At 42.7% G+C, this 27,827-nt stretch overlaps 3 protein-coding genes across 5 annotated transcripts in view; 1 reads left to right on the forward strand and 2 right to left on the reverse strand.

The window, feature by feature from the left end:
* ATP7B (ATPase copper transporting beta) overlaps positions 1–9,408 on the reverse strand; it is an 81,448-nt gene extending 72,040 nt beyond the window's left edge. The window contains exons 1-2 of one of the 3 annotated variants that reach the window (XM_070471288.1): positions 9,294–9,408; positions 8,567–8,671 (exon numbers count right to left, since the gene is read on the reverse strand). In XM_070471288.1, coding sequence (XP_070327389.1) covers positions 8,567–8,620 — 54 coding nt within the window. In that variant the 5' untranslated portion in view covers positions 8,621–8,671; positions 9,294–9,408. Of the gene's footprint in view, positions 1–8,334; positions 8,515–8,566; positions 8,672–9,033; positions 9,271–9,293 lie in introns of those variants that run through there. The other 2 variants (XM_020899074.2, XM_070471290.1) reach the window with 2 other exon arrangements.
* A 218-nt stretch (positions 9,409–9,626) lies between these two features.
* ALG11 (ALG11 alpha-1,2-mannosyltransferase) lies at positions 9,627–21,308 on the forward strand. Its single transcript, XM_020899045.2, has 4 exons — positions 9,627–9,734; positions 14,706–14,936; positions 17,625–18,556; positions 20,999–21,308. The coding sequence occupies exons 1-4, from the start codon at positions 9,691–9,693 to the stop codon at positions 21,289–21,291; spliced, it is 1,500 nt and encodes a 499-aa protein (XP_020754704.2). The 5' UTR covers positions 9,627–9,690; the 3' UTR covers positions 21,292–21,308.
* Positions 21,309–24,183: 2,875 nt separating this feature from the next.
* Positions 24,184–27,827, reverse strand: part of NEK5 (NIMA related kinase 5) — a 61,294-nt gene continuing 57,650 nt past the window's right edge. The window contains exons 21-22 of the mRNA XM_020898979.2: positions 27,120–27,216; positions 24,184–26,470 (exon numbers count right to left, since the gene is read on the reverse strand). Coding sequence (XP_020754638.2) covers positions 26,200–26,470; positions 27,120–27,216 — 368 coding nt within the window. The 3' untranslated portion in view covers positions 24,184–26,199. The remainder of the gene's footprint in view (positions 26,471–27,119; positions 27,217–27,827) is intronic.

Here is a 27,827-nt window from a genome sequence, read left to right on the forward strand (position 1 = left end):
TGTGAGGGCTTCCACCTGTTCCTTTGTCTTTTTTTTCTTCTCCTCATATTTCCTACCATAATAGACTGTCTGAGCCAGTTGTAACAGATTATCTAAAGACTGATTTGGTCCATACGCCTGTTTTAATAGCTTATAGTGGATATCTGGAGCCGAAATGAGTGAGAAATCTATCCTTTAAGATCACTTTTCCTTCTTCACTTTCGGGATCAATCTCAGTGAATCTGCGAAGGGCTCCTCTCAGTCTATCTAGGAATTTACCAGAAGCTTCCTTCTCCTCCTGTTCTATGTCTGCCAATTTGCCATAGTTTAAAGGCTTAGCACTTGCCTGTCTGAGTCCTTCAAGAATACATCTGACAAAATGACTCTGATCCCATCTTCCTTTCACTGTGTTGTAGTCCCAGTCTGGTTCTGTAGCTGGGATGGCCTGATTTCCCAGTGGGGAGGGCGGTCCTCCCTCTTTCCTACTGATTCATTACCAAGCCATTCATCTCCATAAGCAACCACTTTTCCCAAAACTCAAAACTCAAAAAGTGTTTTGAGTCGGGAGTCAGCGTTTGTCCCAAGATATACATCACATCCTTCCAAGTAAGGTCATAAAGCAGAGTAACACCTTTAAAAACTCTAATATATTTTTCTGGGTCCTCTAAATAGTCTCCCATCCTCCTTGATTTTTTGTATTTCTTGATAAGAAAAAGGCTTATTAACTCTCATAGACTGATTATTTCTCCCGGTGGGTGCTTCAGCGTCTGTGGCTGTTCCTCAGTCTCTCTTTCTGCTCTATGCATATGATCCCAGGGATGGATTGGAGAAACCTGCTTTTCTTTCTCTCTTTGTCTCCTGTCCTCCATCTCATCTAGCAAAGTAGGAGCTCAGGAGGGAACTGAAGGAGTCACACCCAAATCTATACCCTTAGGACATAAGTCTGGCATATTTCGCAGAGAGAAAAAGGGCAACACATATGCTACTTCTACCCATTTCCCTTGTTTTCTACAGAACCAGTCTAATTGTCAAACAGTATTATACTTAAGAGATCCTCCAACTGGCCACTGTTCGCCATCCTCCAGTGGGTACTACGGCCATGCAGTATCACATAGGAAGACCAGGTGTGTCTTCTTTAAGCCCTGGGGATCAAATCTATCCCAGTTTTTCAGGATACAGTTCAAAGGAGTGAGGCTGGAATTGTTAGCTCCCATCTGTGACAGAGAAAAAAAGCGACCAGCGCCCGTTTTTCTACCGGAGGCGTCCCTCCCTGCTCTAGATGGGGGTGTAGACAGACTTTACACCAAAGCCTTCCTTCCCTGGTCAGACTTAAGTCTGTCCCTTACTGACGCAGGCGACCTACTTGTCCCTCCTGGTTCTACCACCGAGACGGGGTGGGGGTGCACCAGGGGTAGACCTGATGGCATCCCTGCCTGACGTCCAGCTCCTCACCATTAAAACCTTGTTCGCCTCTGATGCCACCCGGGGTGCAATCAGAGTAACCTTCCAGAATGCCTCCCAGGCTAAACCGCTGGGGGAAACATTCGTCACCTGAGTGCCTGTGCACGACCCTGAGTATATTCCTAACCACAGTAAGACCGATATAAACGTGAAACTGAGATGTTTCTTCCAGGCATCACCACACCAGTATGAGCCTCCTCTTATCCACTAAGAGCGTTACCAAAGAAGAAAAATATCCCTTGTAGTTCCGATCTGAGTAACCTTTAACCTCAGAGACGCTCTTGGAGCTAGAACTCCATCTAGTTTCCAAACTTTCCATGCCTAGCAAGGCTAGGTGCTTCCTGACTACCAACCCAAGTTTGGGAACCTAAGTCATAGTATGCAGTAACAGATCACAAGTCCCTTGAAAGTCTATGATCCGATAGATTAGGTTAGTACTTCTAGTTTTCAAGGAGTTATGAAATGGTCAAAGAGACCAAAAAGCTTGGCAGAGAGAGGAGAGTTCGGTCCACACGCTTTGCCCATTTCTAATTGGTTCCCGAAGGAGACGTTGGGTGCCTCTTGGCATTGGCAGGTCGGTATAAACCCCCAACAGGTTTCTGCCATAAGCCATATGAGGTTACCGCGGAACCGCAGAGCAGGGCTTCTCACTTGCGTCATTCGTTAACACAACCACACCGTAGAGTTAGTAAAGTACAGCAGGAAACATGTTCACTAGGAGAACAAAGAACTAGAGCTCCAAGCATCCTTACCTTGTCCTGAAGGATCCAGAACAAGCCCCCAAGATGAAAGGTTATTGCTGAATCACGCAAAGATGTCGGGGTTCTTGGCCTCCAGAGGAGAAGAATTCAATCCGGGGCCAGAGACGAGGCTGGATCGCTCAGAGCTTTTGTGTAACAAAGTTTTATTAAAGTATAAAGGAGATAGAGAAAGCTTCTGACAGAGACATCAGAAGGGGGCAGAAAGAGTACCCCCTTGCTAGTGTTAGCAATGGAGTTCTATACTCTCCAAAGAATCCAAAGAATGTCTGGAGGTTGTAAAGACCTCACCAGACCTACTCCCATAATTTACACTTTAAGATAACAGAACTGGCCAGAAGGTTTAATCCAAAGACTGTCCTCAGGCAGGATACATCCTTGTAAAGACCAGACCTACTCCCATACTTTACATTTTAAGATAACAGAATTAGCCAGAAGGTTTAATCCAGACTGTCCTCAGGCAGGATACATCCTTGTAAAGACCAGACCTACTCCCATAATTTATGTTTTAAGATAACAGAATTAACCAGAAGGTTTAATCCAAAGACTGTCCTCGGGCAGGATACATTATTGTTATATAATCCTAAGGAATGTAGAGGGACAAAAAAAGTTTGTCCTTTCTTCCTCCTTGATAATTCCAGACCTCTCTCTCCTTGGGGACACCTGGACTTCTTATCAATCTGCCGAGGAATTGACTCTCACTATCTATGCTATGCTATCAGTGAACAGTGCTCATGTCACTGGCCTATCCCCATGCTTGCAATGGAGAGGAGAATGCATGTCAGATAAAAACACATTTATAAAGCCAGCATGCTCACACCCCTGTAATGTATTCCCCAGTTACAACAGTACCAGATGTGCTGTGTTGGGGCTGCCAGGATAACCACTGGCCTCTGACATTAGGACCCTCAGGAGTGTAGACTCCATAAAAAAGGGGGCAAAACAGCCGTCTCCCAGTTCTTCTTTAGGCTCTTCAGCCACCTGCAGTCTGGATGGTGCTGGTCATTGTCCAAGGCCTCTAGCAAGGTTCCAACAGCTCCACTCCCTTGAGGAGTGTCTCAAACTCTCCTATCTTGGGCATAAAGTCCGAACTCCTGATCTGAAAAACTGGGCCTTCCATAATCACTTTCCAAGCCACTCACAGCCTCCCAAATGCATCCTTCCAGTCCTGTCTTCTACCAGCAACATCCTTCCTTCCAGTCCACTGTGAGTCCGGCCAACGTCCACTCCTCCTCCAAGACCTCACCACTGCCTCCAGAGCACTTTCTGCACCCCTCCCTCCCAGGAGAGGCCGATCACCCTTGTCTGTGCGACCTACCCTGTGAGGACACCTCTGCTCCAGCACCTGTGACTGCCGGCTCCAAGAGCACAGGGCGGACCTCTGTTCATCTCTGCATCCCTCTGCTCAGCCCCCACAAGTAAACAGAAGGTGCTCCAGTGTTCGCGGACTGAAGGCCAACGGCCAGGTCACAGGCCACCTCCTTTTCAGGGAAGGTCACTGCTGCCCCACGGGAGGCCTCTGAAGAGAAGACCAGGGGAGGGGATCATGGTCTAATTCTTTATTCAAGATCCACTGTGGTGCACCTACTATGTGCTATGCAGAGTAGTTTTTAAATGATTCTAACCTGGTACCTACTTTCAAGAAGTACGGAGTTGCAAAGGAAAGCTCTGTTCAAAACCATATTGCAAAGAAAAGTTTGATCAAAGGCAAGTGGTATACGACCAATTGTCAAGTAAGTTTGGAAGAAAATACACATCTGAGAAAGCGAGAAAGGCCAAGTTGGGACTCAATCCCACATCTGCCCCTTACCAGCTGTAGGACTTCCAGTGAGCTACCTAACTTCTCTCTGCCTCAGTTTCCCCATCTGTAAAGATGATGAACCCTGACCTTGTGTTCTACCTCTTCTCCCACCTCCCTCTGCTCCAGCCACTCTGGCTTTCTTATTGCTCCTCAGACATTCAGGTCACTCCTAACTTAGAAGCTTGACACGCCCTGGTTCTCCAACCTAGAACACTTTCCCCCAAATCTGAATCATTTGGGTCTCCACACAAATGCCACCTCCTCCAAGAACTCCCCGATCACCTGCCTAAAAGAGGCCCTCCACTTCCATGTCATCCTAATGCCCCTCCCCTGATTCATGTACTTCGCCACACCTCTCAGCATCAGAATAACACTATTCGTTTACTCTTCTTAGGAACATTCATGACTCATGGGTTTCCCTGGTGGTTTAGACAACAAAGAATCTGCCTACAATGTGGGGAGACTGGGTTCAATCCCTTGGAGAAGGAAATGGCAACCCATTCCAGTATTCTTGCCTGGAGAATTCCATGGGCAGAGGAGCCCGGTGAGCTACAGTCCATAGGGTTGCAAACAGTCAGACACGACTGAGCAACTACACACACACACAACTCATGGGAAGAGGTCAACATACCAATATTATCAGAAATTTGGAAGAAATTGATTCCAACCCTCAAGGATGACTTTGAGGGGTTCAAGACTTTAATGAGGGAAGTAACTGCAGATGTGGTAGAAAAGCAAGTGTGAGTGAGTGAAAGTCATTCAATAGTGTCTGACTCTTTGCGACCCCATGGACTATACAGCCATGGAATTCTCCAGGCCAGAATACTGGAGTGGGTAGCCTTTCCCTTCTCCAGGGAATCTTCCCAACACAGGGATTGAACCCAGGTCTCCCGCACTGCAGGCAGATTCTTTACCAGCTGAGACACCAGGGAAGCCCAAGAATACTGGAGTGGGTAGCCTATCCCTTCTCCAGCAGATCTTCCCGACCCAGGAATCGAACTGGGATCTCCTGCATTGCAGGTGGATTCTTTACCAGCTGAGCTTCCAGGGAAAAGCAAGCAAAGCAGAATTAAAGGGGAGCCTGAAGAAGTAACTGAATTGCTGCAATCTTATGATAAACTTTCATGGAAGAGGAGCTGCTGCTTATGAATGAACAAAGACTGTGGTTTGTTCATAGATGTAATCTACTCCTGGTATAGTTGCTGTGAAGACCCGCTGAAATGACAAAAAAGGATTTAGAATGTTACATAAACTTTATCAAACTAGCTGATTAAATCATGGCAAGGTTTGAGAGGACTGACTCCAATTTTGAAAGAAGTTCTCCTGTGGGTAAAATGCTATCAAACAGAGAAATCATTCATAAAAGGAAGAGTCGATCGGTGTGGCAAACTTCACTGTTGTCTTATTTTAAGAAACTGCCACAGCCACCCCTGACCTTCAGCAAACACCACCCTGATCAGCCAGCAGCCATTAACGATGAGGTATTGACCAAAAAAAAAAGCTCAGACTGAGAGTTGTGAGTTAAGTTTCATGTGGGCCTACAATGAGGTAGCTCCAAGGAACTGCTGCAAATTGGGGGGGAGTCAGGGTATACATATGATTTTAGGGAAAGGGGATACATGCAGTTAAGTACACATCTTTCGAGAAGATTGCTTGCTGCCAGTCACATGGAGCAGAGGTCTCTACTAATGATTTTAGTGTTTTCCTAGGTATGAGAAGATCCAAGAAACTGGGCTCAATAAAATCTGAAAATACCTAACTATCTGAAGGCCCGTTCTGCTAGTTTTCTGAGAGCACAGAGTCCCTCATTCCTGATCTCTGCCCTGAACTCTTTTCAGGGTGTGATGAAGGGCAACAGTTGCAGGGGCTAGAGGCTTCATACTTGTAGAATCATGTGGCGAGTGACAATTCTTAGCTGGCAGTGGCAAGACCCTCCACTGGCAAAAAGCTTATGACTCACTGAAGGCTCAGATGATGGTTAGCATTTTTCAGCAATCAAGTTATTTTTAAATTAGGATGTGTACATTTTTTAGACAAACTGCTATTGTACACTTTGTTGTTGTTGTTCAGTAGCTCAGTCATGTCTGATTCTTTGTGAACGCATGAATGGCAGCACGCCAGACCTCCCTGTCCCTCACCATCTCCCAGAGCTTGCTCAAACTCATGTCCATTTAGTCGGTGATGCCATCCAACCATCTCATCCTGTCATCCTCTTCTCCTCCTGCCTTCAATCTTTCCCAGCATCAGGGTCTTTTCCAATGAGTCAGCTTTTTGCATCAGGTGGCCAAAGGACTGATGCTTCAGCATCAGTTCTTCCAAAGAATATTCAGGATTGATTTTCTTTAGGATGGACTGGTTTGATCTCCTTGCAGTCCAAGGGACTCTCAAGAGTCTTCTCCAACACCACAGTTCAAAAGCATCAATTCTTCAGCATTCAGCCTTCTTTACAGATGACAGCATGGTGTAAACACAGCTTTTATATGTACTGGGAAACCAAACAATGCCTGTTTGCATTACTGTGGTGGTCTGGAACTGAAGCACAATATCTCTAAGGTATGCCTGTACTGAAAAAAACTGTCAAATAAATGGTGAAGACAAGAAAATACCTACATCAAAAGGTTTTGTGAGGACTGAATGAGCGTGAACAGAGAGGAGTGGAAAGTGCTCAAACACAGGGCTCAGCACATAGGAAGCTCAATCATGTTGGCTGACAGCGTTATCAATGGAATCCAGAAGAGGGTGAGGCAGGCATGAACAGAGACAGTTACAGAGTGTCAAGAAGAGGCAGGTCTTCAGCTTGGTCTGGAAAGATAATGATTTTTTTTACCGGACAGAGCGGTGAGGGCACCCTAAGAGTTTTAAGTCTCCTCTATGAGTTGCCCCTCCCCCACAGGTGTTCTCCCTGCTCCTCCATTAAATGCAGAGTCATCCCAGTAAGAACCAACTATTGAGCAGCCTCTCTCTGCCCATCCATAATCCATTTTTCCTTCCTTTCTATACAACCAGAGCCTAGATGAATTTCACCCCAAAAGGGAGTCCAATAATGCTGTCCAATGAATTTCAGCAATCTGTAGGAAAGGCACAGTCTATTCTTCAGATCAGCAACCCTGGCCTAGGCATCTATCCTGGGCTTCCCCGGTGGCTCAGCAGTAAAGAATCTGCCTGCAATGCAGGAGATGCAGGAAACTTGAGTTCAATCCCTGGGTCAGGAAGATCCCCTGGAGGAGGAAATGGCAACCCACTTCAGTATTCCTGCCTGGAGAATCTCTTGGACAGGGCAGCCTGGGGCGGGGCTACAGTCCATAGGGTTGTAGAGAGTTGGACACAACTGAAGTGACTAAGCACAGGTATCTATCCTAGAGAAATACTCAAAGGTCAGCATGAAAAATCACGTACAACAATGTCCACTACAGCATGATTTGTGAGAGAGAAAAAATAGAAGCAATCAGAATGTCTACCCATGGGAAAAGAAGAAATACACTATGGAGCATCCATGCTGTGCAGAGGTGAAACTAAGTTACACAGACACTTATGTACTAACATGAAACAATCTCCAAAATATACTGTTAGACTGGAACACACACAGACACATACTACATTATCTCCTTTAGGTAAAACACACACACACACACACACACACACACACACTACATGATCTCCTTTAGGTAAAACCTTCACTGGTGGCTCAGATGGTGAAGAATCCACCTGCAATGTCTGAGACCCAGGTTCAGATCCCTGGGTGGGGAAGACCCCCTGGAGAAGGGAATGGTCACCTACTCCAGTATTCTCTCCTGGAGAATTCCATGGACAGAGGAGCCTGGCAGTCTACAGTCAGTCCATTGGGTCGAAAAGAACTGGACACAACTAGATGATTAATACTAACAAATATTCTAAAACCACATACACAAGAACCTAAAGATTTCTCTGGAGATACAGATATGCATTAACATAACAGGTATGTGAACACCACTGCATTTCCTTTTCCAAAACTGTGCCTGAGAAATGTTAAGTTTTCAGTAAGTATTTGCTGAATGAATGAAGACCTATGAACATGAGCAGAAAAACACTGGAAAATAGATTTGCTTTTCTTGCTAAATATTTGTGTCCTGTTTTTAAGAGACCACTAAATTACTTGTATAATTTAAATGAATTCAAAATAGTTCTTCAAAAACAAACAACAACAACAAAAAAACACCACCACGGGACCTGGATAGACCATGAAGGGGTCGATGCACCAATTCTTGACGAACTTTTCAGGACAGCTAAAATTAGCTAAAATTAGCTGTCGAACTGGGCAATCAGGGATCTTACAAAACAACTCAACTCTCACTTTACCTCTCCAGCATCAAACTCCTCAACATCCGACGAACAGAAAAGTGTTGGGTTTTAAACTGTTACTGAAAACCAGTTATTAGCACGCCCTTTCTAAAGGGTGTTCTCTAACAAACCACGCGCCGAGGAGTCTCCCCCGCGCACACCACGCGCCGAGCGCAGCAAGGATGTTAGGTGAGCGCAGAAGGTCCTCCAGGCAGGTGTGCGCACACAGCACCCCGGGAAGGTAACTCACTCTCCGACTGGCCTTTTCGCGATCTGTAATCAGTCTCTCCTCCTCTGGCTTCATCTCGCGGAGGAACTAATTTCTTCTGTGATTCAGCTCGGAGCCCAAGGTCACCTGGTCAGGGGACGAGAAGCGCGGTGTTAAAACGCAGGGAGAGTAGGAGCGCGCCGTGGGTGGCATCCTCGTGGTTCGGTTCTAACCCAATCCGGCACCCGCATTTCAGAGGAGGAATCTGCAGCTCGACCCCCACCGGCTAATTCAAACTTGCGCGCCACTCCGCCCCTGGCCCTGGGGGGCGCAGGGAAGAGAGCTTGAGGGGAGGGTGGGCCGGAGACCCTCACCCACACCCGGAGACCCTCACCCACACCCATAGACCCTCGCCCACACCCGGAGACGGGCCTGTCGGTGCTCGAGTGTCCTCGGCCGAGTTGAACCCAGGCAGGGCGGGCCCGTCCCCCCTCACGGATCTCCGCTACCTCCTGGACCGGTGCGCTCTGGCCTCGGTCTGTCTTCAGCCTTGGGGGTGTGCCAAGGGAGAAAAGGAGCGAGGTCGAACAGCGCAGACCCGGGCCGGAGATGCAGATCCCCAGGCTCGCCCACTGCCGGCCAGGAAGGTGCGGCGTGGCGGGGGTCACCGTTGGGTCCGTTCCGCGCAGCTCCCTCTGGGGCTCCGCGCCTGACTCCAGGGCGCCGCGGCTCTGAAACGCTGCAGCTGCTGCGGTTGTGAACTCCGCACCTGGAAAATCGATCCCAGACGCGCAAGAGCCTCCCATTGGTTTCCGACCGGCGGCGGGGCTCTAGAATAGGGGCCGGGGCGCCGGAGCGGGGGCTTCGGTGGGGGAGGGGGCCGAGGGCGGGTGCACTGACTGTCCATCACAGGCCACGCCCTCCCCATGCCCCACTCCCCCCACGGCTCCGCCCACGAGGGGGCCGGGACCCAGGACGCCACGCGGAAAACTCGTCCACTCCCTTGGAGATCCTATTGGCTGGAGGGCCGTGGGAAGCTACTATCGGCAACCAATTGAGGTGCACAGTCGGCCCCGTGTGGGCGGGGGGAGTGCCGCAAGGTTCCTCAGGAGCCAATAGAGAAGAGGAACGACGAAGCGCTTCCTGAGTTCGAGGGTCGGCGGAAGATGGCGGCTGCTGAAAGGGGTTGGTGCTTATGCGAGTTATTGAGGTGAGGAGCGGGTGGTGTGGGCTCGCAGGCGTTTTCGGTACTGCAGTGCTACTTGTCTGCCCAGTGCGACTAATGTGTGCGGGCCGGGGCTTTCCTTGTCATGAATTTAAGCTGTCTTCTCAAGGCCAGTGAGCCTTCCCTTTGGGGTCTTGTGGATAGACGAGAAAGTTGAGTTGAAGACCCGGTTTACCGCGTTTACTTTCACTGCCTCACTGCTCTCTGAGAGCTCGCTTTTCCTCTTTGGTTTAGCTTTTCCTTTCTCTTGTGCTCACTCCAATTAGCCTGTTATAAATTATTCATATTCGTTCCTCATTTTCCTTTATGATTGAGCTACGAATTCATTCTCCATTCTATCATGCTCTTTTTGGTGAAGAAGAAACTGAATCTTCTGTTATCTTAGTTTGCCCTCTTTCACTCATCGAAACTATCATTGTTAACATATGTCATTTTAATGTCAAGTTTATGTTGCGGCCTCGTCTTGATTTTCCTTTGATTTCTTTTCTGATTGATGTAAATGTAGTTATATAAGATATTTCTTGTGTGCTGTGCTTAGTTGCTCAGTCTTGTCCGACTTTCTGCGAGCCCGCCAGCCTCCTTTGTCCTTGGGGATCCTCCGGGCAAGAACACTGGAGTGGGTTGCCATGCCCTCCTCCAAGGGATCTTCCCAACACAGGGATCCAACCAAGGTCTCCCGCATTGCAGGCGAATTCTTTACCGTCTGAGCCACCAGGGAAGCTACCTTTTTGTCTTTATTGCATAGATAATACATTGTGAGAGGGTTTTTTTTGGTAGAAAAGTTAGGAAATAGATGTGCAAAAAATAAGTCTTCACTCTACTACAAAGCCACAGTCATCAAGACAGTATGGTACTGGCACAAAGACAGAAATATAGATCAATGGAACAGAATAGAAAGCCCAGAGATAAGTCCACGAACCTATGGTCACCTTATCTTCGACAAAGGAGGCAAGGATATACAATGGAAAAAAGATAACCTCTTTAACAAGTGGTGCTGGGAAAACTGGTCAACCACCTGTAAAAGAATGAAACTAGAACACTTTCTAACACCATACACAAAAATAAACTCAAAATGGATTAAAGATCTAAATGTAAGACCAGAAACTATAAAACTCCTAGAGGAGAACATAGGCAAAACACTCTCCGACATAAATCACAGCAGGATCCTCTATGACCCACATCCCAGAATTTCAGAAATAAAAGCAAAAATAAACAAATGGGACCTAATGAAACTTAAAAGCTTTTGCACAACAAAGGAAACTATAAGCAAGGTGAAAAGACAGCCCTCAGATTGGGAGAAAATAATAGCAAATGAAGCAACAGACAAAGGATTAATCTCAAAAATATACAAGCAACTCCTCCAGCTCAACTCCAGAAAAATAAATGACCCAATCAAAAAATGGGCCAAAGAACTCAACAGACATTTCTCCAAGGAAGACATACAGATGGCTAACAAACACATGAAAAGATGCTCAACATCACTCATTATCAGAGAAATGCAAATCAAAACCACAATGAGGTACCATTACACGCCAGTCAGGATGGCTGCTATCCAAAAGTCTACAAGCAATAAATGCTGGAGAGGGTGTGGAGAAAAGGGAACCCTCTTACACTGTTGGTGGGAATGCAAATTAGTACAGCCACTATGGAAAACAGTGTGGAGATTTCTTAAAAAGCTGGAAATAGAACTGCCATATGACCCAGCAATCCCACTTCTGGGCATACACCCCAAGGAAACCAGATCTGAAAGAGCCACATGCACCCCAATGTTCATCGCAGCACTGTTTATAATAGCCAGGACATGGAAGCAACCCAGATGCCCATCAGCAGACGAATGGATGAGGAAGCTGTGGTACATATACACCATGGAATACTACTCAGCCATTAAAAAGAATTCATTTGAATCAGTTCTAATGAGATGGATGAAACTGGAGCCCATTATACAGAGCGAAGTAAGCCAGAAAGATAAAGACCATTACAGTATACTAACACATATATATGGACTTTAGAAAGATGGTAACGATAACCCTATATGCAAAACAGAAAAAGAGACTCAGATGTATGGAACAGACTTGTAGACTCTGGGAGAAGGAGAGGGTGGGATGTTTCAGGAGAACAGCATTGAAACATGTATATTATCTAGGGTGAAACGGATAACCAGCTCAGGTTGGATACATGAGACAAGTGCTCGGGCCTGGTGCACTGGGAAGACCCAGAGGGATCGGGTGGAGAGGGAGGTGGGAGGGGGGACTGGGATGGGGAATGCATGTAAATCCATGGCTAATTCATATCAATGTATAACAAAAACTACTGTAATGATGTAAAGTAATTAGCCTCCAACTAATAAAAATTTAAAAAAAAAAAAAAAAAGTCTTCAGAAGTGCTACAATCCAGAGATAAACTATTGATAACAATTTGGTGAAAAACTCCCAGACCCTTTTGCCACGTTTGTTGTTGTAATTCTACTGTATTTTGTGTGTGTTGACTTACACTAATAAAACAGAATAAAACAGAAGACTTAGTATATTCTTAGTATATTCTATGTATTTTTGTTCAGGTTGAAAATTTATCATTAATATGATAGCATCCTGAATAGCAGTGTATATATACTCTCTCCAGAATTCAGGTATTATTTCTTTTTCACTTTTGTCCCCCCTAGTTCAAATTCTGTAATGATTATTTAAAACATTCCAACAAGAAAGTCTTATTTTCAGAGCCTTCATATTCTTCTCTGCTGTTTGAAATATCCTTAACTCCCTGCTTTGCACATGATAATGACTAAATAAAAATTTTGCTGAATGGAATGACTCACTGTTGATTACACTTACCTTTTCAAAGTCTTGTGCTTAAATATGAGTAAATATTTAATGACACATTTTAGTTATATTTAAACAAATTCTACATGGGTAGTTTTGACGTACAAGTACACTAGGATGTTTGATAAATTTCTTAATAGAAGCTGTATGTGTATTTTTGAAACTAGCAGATTGAAAACAAAAGAACTGGGTTAGCTTTAGTGATTAATATGATTTTTTTTTTCTGATTGGAGGTTGAATAGTTCGGTTTGAAAATCCTATCACATTTATTTTCCCACTTAAGTCATTTGAAGAAAATGTCATGGAAATCTGGATTCTGTGAGTCAGCAGCATTTTAAATTAAACAGCTTCTTGTCTTGTCCTGGGAAAGGAAAGCTAACTGTTTAAGATAATATTGCTTTCATGAACTGATATATTCCAAATGTTAAGTGGCCAGTCTTACCACTTCTGTCAAACTTTTTATCCATTTCTTCCCAGCAGTGGTTCTTAAATTGTGGTTCATTGTGGTTTGTAGGCACCTGAGAGTCCCTAGGACCCTTTCAGCGACTCCTCTAGGTAAAAATTATTTTTATATAATGTTAAGATATAATGTTTAGAGGACACAGTTTTCATTTTGTTGACATTTGCACTGATAGTGCAAAAGTCTTGGTGGATAAAACCACTACTTAGCACAAATCAAGGCAGTGTCTCAAACTGTACTAGTGGTCATTGTGCTTTTCACCTCCATGCACTTGATAAAGCCAGTTTTTCTTTAAAATGTCCTTGAGGAAGCAGTAAAAATTATTAATTTTGTTAAATCGAAACCCTTGAATACATATCTTTCTAATATTCTATATGATAAAATGGATTGAACACATAAAGCACTTCTCCATACCAGAGTAAAATAGTTGTCTTAAGGAAAACCTCTTGTATGACTGTCTACATTGCAAGGTGAAACAGACAAACTTTTTAGAGGACACAGTTCTTATATGGAAGAACAACTAACAGACAAACCATGATTCCTTTGACTCGGTAGTTAGTAGGTATTTTCTGGAAAATGAAGGAATTGACTCTTGCTTCAAAGAAAACAAGTGACTGGGACTTCCCTGGCAGTCCAGTGGTTAGGACTCCGCACTTCGACTTTTCCGAAGTGTTCAGGGATCCCTCAAGCTGTGTGGTAGCTAAGAAGACAAAACAAAACAAAAAAAGTAACAGGTTCGGAAACATTCAGGGAAGCAGTGGTTTCAGGGTCATGTAAACAGATCAGACATAGAACTCAGAATAGAATTGGAGACATCTGAGTTTCCTCTTCCCTCAAAAATTATTCTACTTGAGATGGAGTGAGAGAAGATAAATGATTTAGTATCTCACCAAACTTTGAACTGTGGAATACTCACCATTTGGAAGACATATGTCTTTGGATTACGTGTTGTCATCTTGGGGTCAGATGCCATTCCCAGTCATATCTTGTTTAGGTTAATAATTAAATTTATTTTAATCCTTTAATACTACATACACTGAATTAGGAGAAAGGTGGATCAACATTGATTTTTACTGCTGATTTAAAAGGAAAAAGTACATTGACTTGCCAGCACTCTGGAATTAAAGGGGACTTGCACTTTTGACATTAGATATTTTGTAAAATTTGTAGAATTTTAATAGCTGAGTATTTTGTTAGACTCACAAGCTATAAAATTTTCTTTCTTTGCTGCTAATATATAAAAGTTATGTGAAACTAGACTTCAATTTGTAGCCTCTCATTTTTTACTACTATTATTTTTATTTATTTTTAATTGAAGGATAGTTGCTTTACAGTGTTGTATTGGTTTCTGCCATATGTGAATCAGCCATCCGTATACATATGTCCCCTCCCGCTTGAACCTCCCTTCCACTACCCACCCCATCGCACCCCCTAGGTTGTCACAGAGCACCAGGTTGAGCTCCCGGCATCATACAGCAAATTCCCACTGGCTGGCTGTTTTACATAGGTAACGTATATGTTTCACTGCCCCTCTGAATTTGTCCCACCCTCTCCTTCCTGTACTGTGTCCACAAGTCTGTTCTGTATGTTTTTGTCTCTATTGCTGCCCTGCAAATAGGTTCATCAGTACCATTTTTTAATGACATGATATCCATTTTCACCATTCCCCTCTCGTTTCAGGTTTTTTTATTCATTACTTTTGCCTGGGCTGTTCGTATTTGGAACTTTGTGTGTGTGTTTACTTATTGTCCTTTGGAGTCTCCGACTGCTGCTACAGAGAAAGAAAAAGTCAGCATCATCTAGCAAAACTGGGAAAAATCAAACAGTGATTGCATTTTTCCATCCATACTGCAATGCTGGCGGAGGCGGAGAAAGAGTGTTATGGTGTGCCTTAAGGGCTCTACAGAAAAAGTAGGTATGCATCTTCCTTAGCTAATTTGGTATATTACTGTTTTTAAAAAATCATTACCCAGAATGTGTCTTTTCTAATACCTTATTCCTAGCCAGGGACTCCTTTTTAAAACCACTCTTTAGCAAGGAACCACTTCTTTCATATGCCGACCTATCTTATAAGATCCTATTGAAGGGCTTCCCTGGTGGTCTCGAGGTTGAGAATCTGTCTGCCAGTGCAGGGATCACGGGTTCAACCCGTGGTCTGGGAGGTTCTCACATGCTGTGGAGCAACCGAGCCCTGTGTGCCGCAACTTACTGAGCCAGTGCTCCAGAGCCCCCACGCCGCAAGTACTGAAGCCCGCATGCCTGCAGCCTGTGTTCTGCAACAAGAGAAGCCGCTGTTGTAAGAAGCCCATGCACCACAAGGACGAATAGCTCCCCCACTAGCCACAACTGGAGAAAGCCCGTGTGCAGCAACTAAGACCCAGTGGAACCAAAAATAAATGAATAAGTAAATCTTTTTTTTTAATATCCCATTGAATTTTATCTTTCTTATGATAAAGAAACAGAAAGTATCTGCCCTTTTATGGCATAATTTACTGGGGATAACTGATCACCTCGTGGAGACATATATCAACTGGTATGTGGAGTAGATTGAATAATAAACAGAAATAGACCAAATACTATGAAGTGTTTTAATACTTTGAATACTTTTAGTCAGTGGTGATACACAGCAAATATTCTCTATGAAAGCATCTATTTGATTCTGATTTTCATATCATTACCAGTTGGATAGTCTTAAGTAAGGTACCATGTTATTTAATAGAAAGAATTTGGTTTTACACATCTTTTAATGTTTTAGGCTTCCTTCTCCCCACTCCAGTCCCACAAGAAACAGCATAGCAAAACACAGGTTCCATTATTGTTTTATCATATAAGGAAGACTGTTATCTCTCCATGGTGACCCTACTTCCTGGCACACACCCTTCGTTCAGTTTCAAAGTCCTCATGAGTAATGCCCTCAGCTTTCTGTTTCTCTATTCTAAGCCCCCTCTTGGCTTATAGCCACCATTTCTGTGTGTCTTCTGCCATCTCCCATAACTCGCTAAATGCAGAGAACTTTATTAAATCCTGTATTAACCCCACCTCCTTGAAGCCTGCCCTGCTCTAGCCCCTGCTCTTCTTTCTTTCTCAGGGCAGTGTGCATTAGCCTTGTCTCTGGATTACTGAACTTGTGAGAGCAGTGGTCAAGTGTCAGGAGATTTATACTCGTACTCCCGCTCGACCCCTGTTACTCCTCCAGCTCACTAACAAGCAAACAAACAAAAATCCAACTAATGAGTATGACATGGAAGATGCTTTTGCATCTTTCTCTTGCCGCTTTTTGTCTCTCATCTATCCTCACCCCTCTAACACATACTTTGCTCTAGCCTACTGAACTTGGGGCACATACCTTTTTAAGATTCCTTGTCTTTTCATCTAGTGTTCCTTTTTTTCCTGAAACAACCTGTTTCTCCTTAGATAGTTCCTACAAATCTTTCCTGACTCGACGTGAGATCCAGGACACTGGATTTTCATTCAGTCTCCCCATTCTCTGTATGACTCAGAGAATAATTGTAAATAAAACCAGAGTGCAACCAAAGTGTTAAAATCACAAGAAGGTGTTTTTCCATATTTTCATTATATATAATTGTGATGCAGGCTCAAGGCCCAGCTTTTAAAACCTTTGTGCATTTCTCAGATTAAAACCCTGAGTAAATGTTATGTGGCAGCCTGGATGGGAGCGGAGTTTGGGGGAGAATGGATACATGTGTTTGTATGACTGAGTCCCTTCACTGTTCACTTGAAACTGTCACGACATTGTTAATTAGCTATACCCAAGTACAAAATAAGAAGTTAAAAATAAAGAGATGACAAGACAAAAAAAATCCCTGAGTAATGCTTTAGCATTTATGATCCTGTCTAAAGGTACCTTTGTGCTGTGCTGTGCTCAGTCGCTCGGTCATGTCTGAATGTGCAATCTCATGGACTGTAGGCTCCTCTGTCACTGGGGATGCTCCAGGCAAGAATACTGCAGTGGGTTGCCATGCCCTCCTCAAAGATACTTTTAGTGAATGTTAACTACCTTTTGTGAATGTTAACTCTTGTTTATGAATATATTATTAATATTCTATTACCGGCTCAGTGGTAAAGAATCCTCTTGACAATGCAGGAGATGTGGGTTCAATTCCTGGTTCAGGAAGATCCCCTGGAGAAGGAAATGGCAACCCACTCCAGTATTCTTGCTTGGAAAATTTCATGGACAGGGGAGCCTGGCAGGCTATAGTCCTTGGCGTTGCAAAGAGTTGAACGTGACTGAGCACAAGCTAAATCATCATTTTAATACTGAGAAAGTTCTCAAAATAACATTTTTGAACATTTCTTAAGAATGAAAATGCCTCATTTATAAATACAGCTATTTTGTTGATGTCTGCTATATGCAAAACCCTTAGTAGAGGGAATAGCAAAGATATGGAAGTTTCCTTTGGAAGACTAACGTTTTAGTTGTAGGGCAGTGAAAGACCCAGGTAGAGTGGAGTCATAAAATCAGTGGAAAACATTTTTTTTAGTCTGAAAATAAGCTTGTTTATGATCATGAGAAAAATGATGATCTACAGTGCTTTGCTTGTTTTCACCTAAACTACTGAAATTCTTACCTTATTTTAGGTATCCAGAAGCACTTTATGTTGTTTATACTGGCGATGCCAACGTCAATGGCCAACAAATACTGGAAGGTGCTTTCAGAAGATTTAACATCAGGTTAACTCGCCCAGTGAAGTTTGTTTTCTTAAGGAAGCGCTACCTTGTGGAAGATTCACTCTATCCTCATTTCACACTGCTGGGCCAGAGTCTGGGATCTATTTTCCTGGGCTGGGAAGCTCTGATGCAGTGTGTTCCTGATGTTTACATTGATTCAATGGGCTACGCATTCACACTTCCTCTGTTTAAGTATCTAGGTGGTTGCCGAGTTGGAAGCTACGTTCATTACCCCACCATCAGCACGGACATGCTCTCCGTCGTGAAGAATCAGAATGTGGGATTTAACAACGCAGCCTTCATTACCAGGAATCCTTTTCTCAGCAAAGTAAAGCTCATCTACTACTATTTATTTGCTTTTATGTATGGGCTTGTTGGTTCTTGCAGTGACATCGTCATGGTCAATTCTTCTTGGACACTGAACCATATTCTCTCACTGTGGAAGGTTGGGAACTGCACTAATATTGTTTATCCACCTTGTGATGTACAAACATTCTTGGATCTTCCCTTACATGAGGAGAAGGCAACCTCGGAACACTTACTGGTTTCGATTGGCCAGTTCAGGCCTGAAAAGAACCATCCTTTGCAGATCAGAGCCTTTGCTAAATTGTTGAATAAGAAGGAGAGTGAATCTCTTCCTCCACTTAAACTTGTGCTCATTGGAGGTTGTCGTAACCAAGATGATGAACTCAGGGTAAACCAACTGAGAAGGCTTGCTGAGGACCTCGGAGTTCAAGAAGACGTGGAATTTAAAATAAACATTCCTTTTGATGAGTTAAAGAATTACTTGTCTGAAGCAACAATTGGTCTGCATACCATGTGGAACGAGCATTTTGGGATTGGTGAGTTTGTGCTGTAAACAATTTGTGGTGGTGAGATGAGATAACACATTTTCGGTGGTTTTGAAAAAATAATAGTACTCTGATTTCAGCCAGTCCCCAGTCCATCAAGTGCGTTTTCCTCATTTGAGACCCTGTAAAACATGTATCCTGGTGGCTCAGACGTTAAAGAATCTGCCCCCAGGGCAGGAGACCTGGGTTTGATCCCTGGGTCAGAAAGATCTCCTGGAGAAGGGCATGGCAACCCACTCCAGTATTCTTGCCTGGAGAATCCCTTGGACAGAGGAGCCTGGTGGGCTACAGTCCATGGGGTCACAAAGAGTCGGACATGACTGAGCAACCTAACACAAAACATTTACCCAATGATAATATTTTTGACCACTCACTGTATGATAGTTACTTTCAAGGTCTTTACAAGTATTATCTGATTTAATCCTCTCTAGGACTTTATAGGTATTATGGTTATTTCCATCTTAGCAATGACACAGAGAGTTTAGAACTTGCCCAGTCCCACAGTAATAGAAGAGGGCAGATTCTAATCCAGACAGTGCCTGCTCTTAACTCTCACATTTCTCTCCACACTTCACCCCGTCTGTGTGCTGGTTTAGATCCCTGGGCCTCATCCTAGCCCCCCACCCAGGGGCCACATCAGGATCCCTGGGTGGGTGCAGGCGGAGATGCGGTAAAGCCTCTCGGGTGATTCTGTTGTGCCCCAGGAGCTGAGAACCCCTGTCCCCAGGTGGGCTCTTCCCAGTCACTTTTTTTATTCTTCTATTGATTCTGGTGGTTCTTTTATTCTTTCGGTTTTTTTATTATTTGATGCTCTATTGGAATGGCCTCAGGTGTTGGTTTGGACGACCTTGTTAAGGGTGGAGACTTTCACCCCTAGAGGCAGCCAAGAGCGGAGGCCGGTGAGGTGCCGAGTCTTGCGCACTTGGAGGGGGAATTGGCTGTAGGACGTGTGAGTGTGTCCAGCAGCTGTAGCACATGTGAGTCTGAAGTAAGGGGAGGGGCCTGACCTGGGAGCAGAGTGAGGACTTGTTCAGTGAGTGACCGCAGCCCTGTGGCCGTGGCCAGGATGGCACGGGAGAGTCTGGAGAGCCAGAGGCTGCCCGGAGTGTAACAGCGACAGGTCACAAGTTGGCAGAAGAGTGGCCAGCGAAGGAGAAGAGGGGGAACGCCAGGCAGAGCAGTCGTGGAAACCACGGGAGGAGAGGGTTGAGGGGAGAAGGAGAACAGCGAAGATTTCAGTGCTGCTGAGATGCTGGGCGAGATGAAGACGTGGTGGGCGCCCTGGGCGAGAGCGGTGTCAGTGGAGCAGTGGGCATAGGGCCTGGGGGCGGTGAGGGAGCCCTGAGTGCAGGTGAGCCAGCGGAGCTGGTGAGCTCAGACCACGCTGGCCCCGAGCTATCTGCAAAACAGAGACGGAAGGAGAGACAGTGCCAGGGGACGGCGTGTGACTTGGAGAGAGGGTGAGTGTGTGTGCATGCACTCACAGGGGCTTTGCTTTTATGAGTTTGAACTAGCTTAAGTGCTGATAGGAAGGGCCAGTAGAGGGAGAAGTGGAAGTTTCTGGAGAGGGTAAGACTGATGAGGTCAAAGTCTCTAAGACTTTGTCTAAGTATAGAGAAATGGTATGCAGCCTTGAAATGGTATAATTCATATTTTTCAAATAAGAGTTCAAATCAAAACATTACCAGAAGATTCTGTTCTATAGAGATTTCACCAGTGTTGAAGAGAGTTGTGATGGTTTCATTTCTCTCCCGTATGTTTAGGATAATAGCAGCTCTATACCTTCCTTTGGAGAAGTAAGAAAGCAGTCACCTAAATCATTTGCTGAAGGGCTTAGTTCTCTCTAGAAACATGGGTAAGAAAGGCAGGCCAGATTTATATCTTCAGCTATATCATTGGCAGAGACTAACCAAGACTTTAATATAGTTCAGTGCTGCTTTTGGGCACATAATTCTCTCAAATTTGCCAGAAATCCAAACAGTAACATAAACACCAGCCTTACTTAGAATGTGTCACTAAGATGGCTTACTTTTTTCCTTTTTTTCTCCTAGTGCTGTAATTTGAACTGTTAACATACTGGGGTTTTTTTAAAATCTTTTTTTATACCTTTTATCTTTTAATATCCATTATCTACCATCTTGCTAATAACATTCTCCAGTCTTTGTTTTATTATCTGCAGTAGTTTTTTTTTTAAGACAATTCTTGCGACTACTTGTCTGTTTCAATAAAGAACAAAGCAGCATTATTGTGAAGCCTTGAAAACTGAAAAACTTACATTTTATTTTGCACCAGAGAAATTAAATGAGTAAATTTGGAGAGACACAGACATTTACTTAAATTGCTCGAGTCTTTTTCAATTTGTAAAGGGTTCTGCTCGTCCTTGTTCTTAGGAGCACATTCAGAGACTTAAAAGACTTTATTTCTGTTCCTCAGGAATTGTTGAGTGTATGGCAGCCGGCATGATTGTCCTCGCACACAATTCGGGGGGCCCGAAGCTTGACATTGTTGTTCCTCACCACGGCGAGAGGACTGGATTCCTGGCTGAAAGTGAAGAGGCCTATGCTGAGACTATGGCCCATATTCTTTCCATGTCTGCAGAACAGAGGCTCCAAATCAGAAACAGTGCCCGTGCTTCTGTAAGCAGATTCTCCGATCAGGAGTTTGAAGAGACATTCCTATTGTCTGTGGAACGATTATTCCAAAAATGCCACACCTGTACAAATTAAAGATGTTTTGTATAAAATGGTTGGATACCTTCATATGTTAATATTTTTCTAAACTCATTCCTTGTTGTGATAGTTAGTCTTATCCTGACTCTTGAAAAGACCCCGATGCTGGGAAAGATTGAATGCAGGAGGAAAAGGGGAAGACAGAGGATGAGATGGTTGGATGGCATCACTGACTCAATGGACATGAGTTTGAGAAAACTCTGGGAGTTAGTGATGGACAGGGAGGCTTGGCGTGCTGCAGTCCGTGGGGTCGCAAAGAGTTGGACGTGAATGAGCAACTGAACTGAACTGAATTGATCCTTACGCAAGGCCCTTGCTTATCCATAAGCAAGGCCCTCAGCAGTATGTACATATAGCCAAGGTATTTATTTCAATGGAAAAAGGCAGAATTACCTAAATGGGAAAGCTAACCTTATATAGTTTAAATGTAAAAATTTTAGATTAGGGTTTGGGCTCAAATTCTGAAAGAAAAGAATTTTAATTTTGGTATAATTCATTATTTTAAAAATTCTATTTGTCAGGTTACTTTAGAAACTAGGAAAGAGAATTTCCTTTTAGAAAAAACAAATGTTGAAAAAAAAATGGATGACTGATAATTGATTAGTACTTTAGAATTGTTTTGCCATGTTGGGAACACAAATTCTGGTACATTTAAATTCAAACAATATTGTGGATAAACTTTTTGAATACTTCTAATGATCCTCTTAAAAGAACAAAAACTTTGAGCAGGCTTAATCATGTTCTAAAAGCAAATAGTGAAAAGACAGGCTGACTCTGATTGCTCTATGGGTGTGCCAGGGCATGTAAGTAACCTTTTCCATCACTAGGTACTTGTGAAAATAATTTTCTCTTTAGTGCTGTCAGTATGTTTTTACGGCCCTCTCATTATCCCTTAACATTTTCACATCCCAGAGGCTAGAAGTCAGCTTTTTAAAGTCATTTAAGAGGTCTGAGTCAGAACATCGCAATAAGTTGCTTTTCAGATGGTGATGATGTAAGATGGGGAACCATCCACATGGTCTCTAATCAGCATCATGCATTGTAAGGTGACAAGGTGGCAGTTTGCATAGAACACTGGACTAGCAGGAAGAGTAGCTGGACCTGACCTCAGCTTCATCATCTACAAACGTCTGACCTTTCGATGCAAACCTGCTCCTTAATTTTTCTGAGTCTCAGCTTCTTTCCCTGTAACCTGGAGATGTATTGGCTGTCCTCACTGCCTTTCATAATTGTAATGAAAACAAAACACAGAAGGTATGTGAAAGTACTTTAAAAATTATGAAGTTACTTTAATTAAAGGTAACAATATGTGGTACATGTCTTCTGTACTCCTATCTTTATCAGTGCATTATGGCCCTAGTTAAATTCTTGTTACTAAGCCAGTAACTAGGGATCAGTATAATTTAACAGGACTTCTATCCTGAATAACTGATAACCAGCATGGAAAAATGAATATATGTGTGTGCAGATACGGTTATTGAGAGCTACAACTTTCAGCATTTGCTCCACACATAATCAGTTCCTTCTAGTGCAGTGAACTGACCTCCTTCATAGTCTTACACATCTTTGTCTCAGGGGCATGTGAAAGAGGTAAACTTTTCCTTTCCAGTCGCCTCTTGTCCATTCATGGAGTCAGCCAGCTTCATTATCTGCTTACAGTTACATCGTTGATTTGTTGTCTGCAGACCCTCTTCTGTCATCAGACCAAAAAGCACCAAAACAGAGTCCAGGGATGTTGACGTACCAGAGTAGACTTGTGCTGGAGATTATTCAGTTTAGAAAAGAAAAACTGGTGGAAACTGGAGCTGGAAGGAGCCATAGTCTCGTTTCTCTTATTTTCAAATTTACAGACAGGAACAAGGTAAAGAGCTTCAGTTCCATCAGTATCCCAGAGCTATTTAATGACAAAATCAGGATTACCACCTGGATGTAAAAAGCTCAGTGCTTTTCCTTCTCTTACAGCTCTTCTTTGAGATAAGATCCATCTTTGAGATAAGATCCATGACCATTGCCCACTCAGCCTACCCATCTACCCAAGGAAAATCATGGGACTAAAGATAAAATGGACAGAGCAAAAGTAGAGGATGTAGTAAAGGAAGAAAGGATTCTGAAATTTCACAAAATATTATTTAAACTTCTTTCTTCAAAATGGTTTTCATTTATCACAAACATTTCACTGAAAATACAATGTGCATATGTTAGCGTGTTCTCCTTCAGTGTTCCTAATGCAGTAATAAATGTTTCTGAATACCTGATATGAAGAATGTCAGTGCAGTATATCAGCTACTGTCTGTGTGGAGAAACTGAGTTTTGATTCTGATAAGATGTTGCTTTTCGTGGTCCAAACATGCTGTTTTGAACCCACAGCACTGGTGATTCACATTTTATTTCTAGTTGTGCATAATAAACTATATTTACATATTCTTTGTATAGTAATCTAGTTGTATCTTAAATATAATATACATTTAATAGCTACAAATTCTATTTGTATCTAAATACGATTGAAAGAAGTGGTTTTATTGTCTTTCTTTAACCAGTATCGTGCCATTATAGTCTCCCAGTTCACATAGTCTCCCACCCCTCACATAGTCTCTCAGTTGCGAATTATTTATTACCTACTGAAATGGCAACCCACTCCAGTATTCTTGGCTGGAGAATCTCGTGGACAGAGAGGAACCTGGCAGGCTACAGTCCATGGGGTTGCAAGAGTCAGACACAACTTATCAAATAAACCACCACTACTATTTCCAAGTACCCATACCAAGAATATTTTTTAAAGAAAAAAAGTTTTTAAAGGCAAAACAAAAACTATCTTGTCTCATGTACCCACAAGGAAAGTAGGTTGTCAGGTTTAATAGATTTTTTAAATGAATATTTCAGACATGTAAAATACTGCAGAGCTTCATACACTTTAATAATTTCCAGGATAATTTCCAAAGTCATATAGACAAAATTACGAGATAGGGGCCAGTGTGATTATCAGTGCTTTCAGAATATTTGTGTATTTAATTATACTAATGTACCCTAGACTCCAGAACTATGATATGAATAAGTACATGAAAGTGTGTCTGCTACGTCTGTCAGTGGGTACAATGAAAAAGGTACTTTCCACACCACTGTATATAAAATACAGATAACTAATAACCTACCGTATAGCACAGGGAATTCTAGTCAGTAATCTACAATGACCTACATGGGAAAAGAATCTTAAAAAGAATGGATTTATGTATACGTATAGCTGATAGACTTTGCTATACAGCAGAAACTAACAACATTGTAAAACAACTAGAGTAAAAAAAAAAAAACTTTTAAGTTACATCCATTAAACCACAACAAGAAGCTGTGCATATTTCTAGAGTCAAATTAGGCCCCTATGATTTACCCTTCGTCTCCACTATTCCTCTGCTGACTCTTAACCCTCTTTCCCCACCCTAATTAAGGCCGCCCTTGGCTTTAGAGAAGCATCCGTTCCACTAGTCTAGTGCCGTGTGCGCACTTGGATCACACATAACTATTACAAGACACTTAGAAGGGAAGTTAAGGGTTGATATTCTTGGTATCATTTAAAGAATGATCAAGTTGATAGATACATACATAGTTACCAAGACACCTGATTTTTCTAACAATTTATTCTGAAAACATGCAAGTGTGATCAATAATTTCTTTGTTTTCTTGGTTTTGCAGTGTATCAATGTGCCATTTTAGTTTTACTTTCATCAAAGACCAGATATTGCAGTCAGAATTCTATCACTTAGCTACAACCACTCTGTCCTTCATAATAGCAGATAAAATAAATCAGAGTATCTACTAAGCTCCAGACACATGTTCAACACTGGGATTGTTATAATTAATACCAAAAAAAAGTTGAAGTCTAGGTTCCTGTCTCAAAGAGCTTAATAGTCTTAATAAGAAATTGTATTAGCATTTTTCAGTTAAACATTTCTGGCACTGGGCTAACCACTATATATAAAAAAGACCATCATGAGAAATAAAGACCAGATATAGTCCCTGCCTTCCAGAAGTTTATACATTTGAAACTATTAGAAAATAATTCAGTGAGCCACTAAAATGATTGGTACACGATTCTCTCTTTGCTCAGTTACCTTACTTCCACCAGGGTCAACATCAGCTTCAAAAAAGCATATTCAGCATACCCTAAGAAATGTCAAAAATCATGGTTTTATAAAATAACATTATTATTTTAAATGAATGAGTCTATATATTAGTTTTCTATCACAACAAATGTGACCACAAACTTAGTTAAAAACAACAAAAATGTATTATCTTACAGTTCCGTCAGAAGTCTAAAGTGGATTTCATGAGGCTAAAATCAAGGTGTTGGCAGGGCTGCATTCCTTTGGCAGGCTTTTGGGGTGAAAGCTTTTCCAGCGTCTAGAGAGAGGCTGCCTGCATTCCTTGGTTTGCGGCCCCTTCCTCCATCTTCGAAGCCAGCAGTATCAAGCTGAACCCCCTCAGCTGCCACCTCTCTGGTTCACTTCCTCTTCCACCTTCGGAGACTCTTGTGCTGACACTTAGCCCACCTGAATAATCCAAGATAACCTCCCTATTTAAGGTCAGCTGGTTAGGAATCTTAATTCCACCTACAATGTTAATTCCCCTTTGCCAGGTAAAAATATATTCACATCTTTGGGTGTGCTTGGGGTTGGAGGGGAGTCATGTTACTATGCCGACCACATACATAATCCGAAAGATTTCTTAATAGGAATGTTAAAGGAAAAATAGGAATTTCTACATTCAAAAGTTAGTCCCACTGTCTAAATTGAGAGAAAAACTAATAAAGCCTTGGGATTACTGGAAAACCCTTACAATAAATGAATATTTATGACTTGTTCCCAAAGTGACACTATAACACATACAAACATCATTTAAAAAAAAGTTCAACAGTCACAGTTGAATATTTTGACTGGTGGTTGATATTCCTTGATATTCATCACCAATACAAATTTTGTCATCAGATGGAATAAAAATAGTCTCCAAACCTTCATTTAATTCTGAATATTTCTGCATGCCTATCCCCTCTGTTTTTTCTAAGTTTCCAGCATCTTTAGAAGAACTAGAAACCTCTTCTCTTTTTTCTGCCTCATTAAAAGTAGCCAGTTTTTCCAGAGATTCTACTACTTCATTTCTCAATTCATCTTCAGATTCTTCAAAATGTCTGAAATAATAAACAGTAAAAATATACTTTGTGGTATCAAAACACTGATGAAGACATGTGAAAATGTGTCCCTTCCTAAGCCCCACTCCCTAACTGAGCAATATGAAAATTGCTTTTTCACCCAGGTAATAAATTGTTTATCAGTCTGGTTTTTCTTAGGATGATTAACATCCAATGTTCGGAGAATCAATATTTTGTTAAGCCGGACCTGTGTTCTATAACCTTTATGATATTTATTAATACCTATTCAACTCTTATGTTTAAACGAAGAGGCAGGAAGAGAAAAAAGATAATGAAATGTCTGCCATATATTGAGCCCTTCCTATGCCAGTGACTGCCCTAAAGCACTTCACATATACTATGTTTCATCTAATAATAATACTTGAGGTAGACATTATCATCATCAATTTACAAAGAAGCTGGGCTCAAAGAGATTTTGAAAAAGTGCCCAGGCTCTCACAGCCACTACCCAGAGACCCACCCATTCTGAAAGCGTAGGAATCGGACATGGCAGCAACTCACATGCACACGCACACATGCTCACACTGGTCTTAGCTGAGCTTTGACGCCTCGACAGCAGCATTTTAACTTTTTACCATTTTTACTATATTCTGTGCTTCATGTAGGCCTCTGTGAATGATCTACTTACGTATCATCGTCATCAGACCTTGGCTCTGGTTGTTCTGCATCTACTTCAATGCCAGAGGCCACTTCCACCTTCCCCTCATCTTCTTTCAGTGGTCCCACTGTTAAATAAATGACAGAGATTAAAGCTTCCCAGCCTATACACCTCATGAGGGGCATGCACGTAGCGTTCTATATTGAACATCAGCCACAATGGTAAAACCTTTGAATAATTCCATTAAAGCAGAGAATAAGACAGATAACAATGGACAGCAACGCTTCCACGTTGTACTGAAAGTAGTAGGCAACACAACAAAAGAAGAAAAAGTGAAAGGAATAATGATCAGAGATGAAGAGACAAACTAACCCCACTTTCGGGGTAGAGGCTTTGATTGTACAGAAACTTTAAGGAGATCTTATAAAAATGTAAGACTTGCCAATATCATTTGTGCTCAGTCATGTCTGACTCTTGGCAGCCCCAGGAACTGTAGCCCATCAAGCTCCGCTGCCCACAGAATGTTCCAGGCAAGAATACTGGAGTGGGTTGCCACTGCCTGCTCCAGGGAATCTCTCCGACCCAGGGATCAAACCCGTCTACTGCATCTCCTGCATGGGCAGGCAGATTTTTCACCACTAGCACCACCTGGGAAGCCTGCTAACATTATTAGACCACCCTTCACTGTTTTTATACACAGTATTCAGCTTATGGTTACAGTAAATCACTGATGTCTGC

This window comes from Odocoileus virginianus, chromosome 8 (assembly GCF_023699985.2).
Source record: "Odocoileus virginianus isolate 20LAN1187 ecotype Illinois chromosome 8, Ovbor_1.2, whole genome shotgun sequence".
Lineage (NCBI taxonomy): Eukaryota > Metazoa > Chordata > Mammalia > Artiodactyla > Cervidae > Odocoileus > Odocoileus virginianus.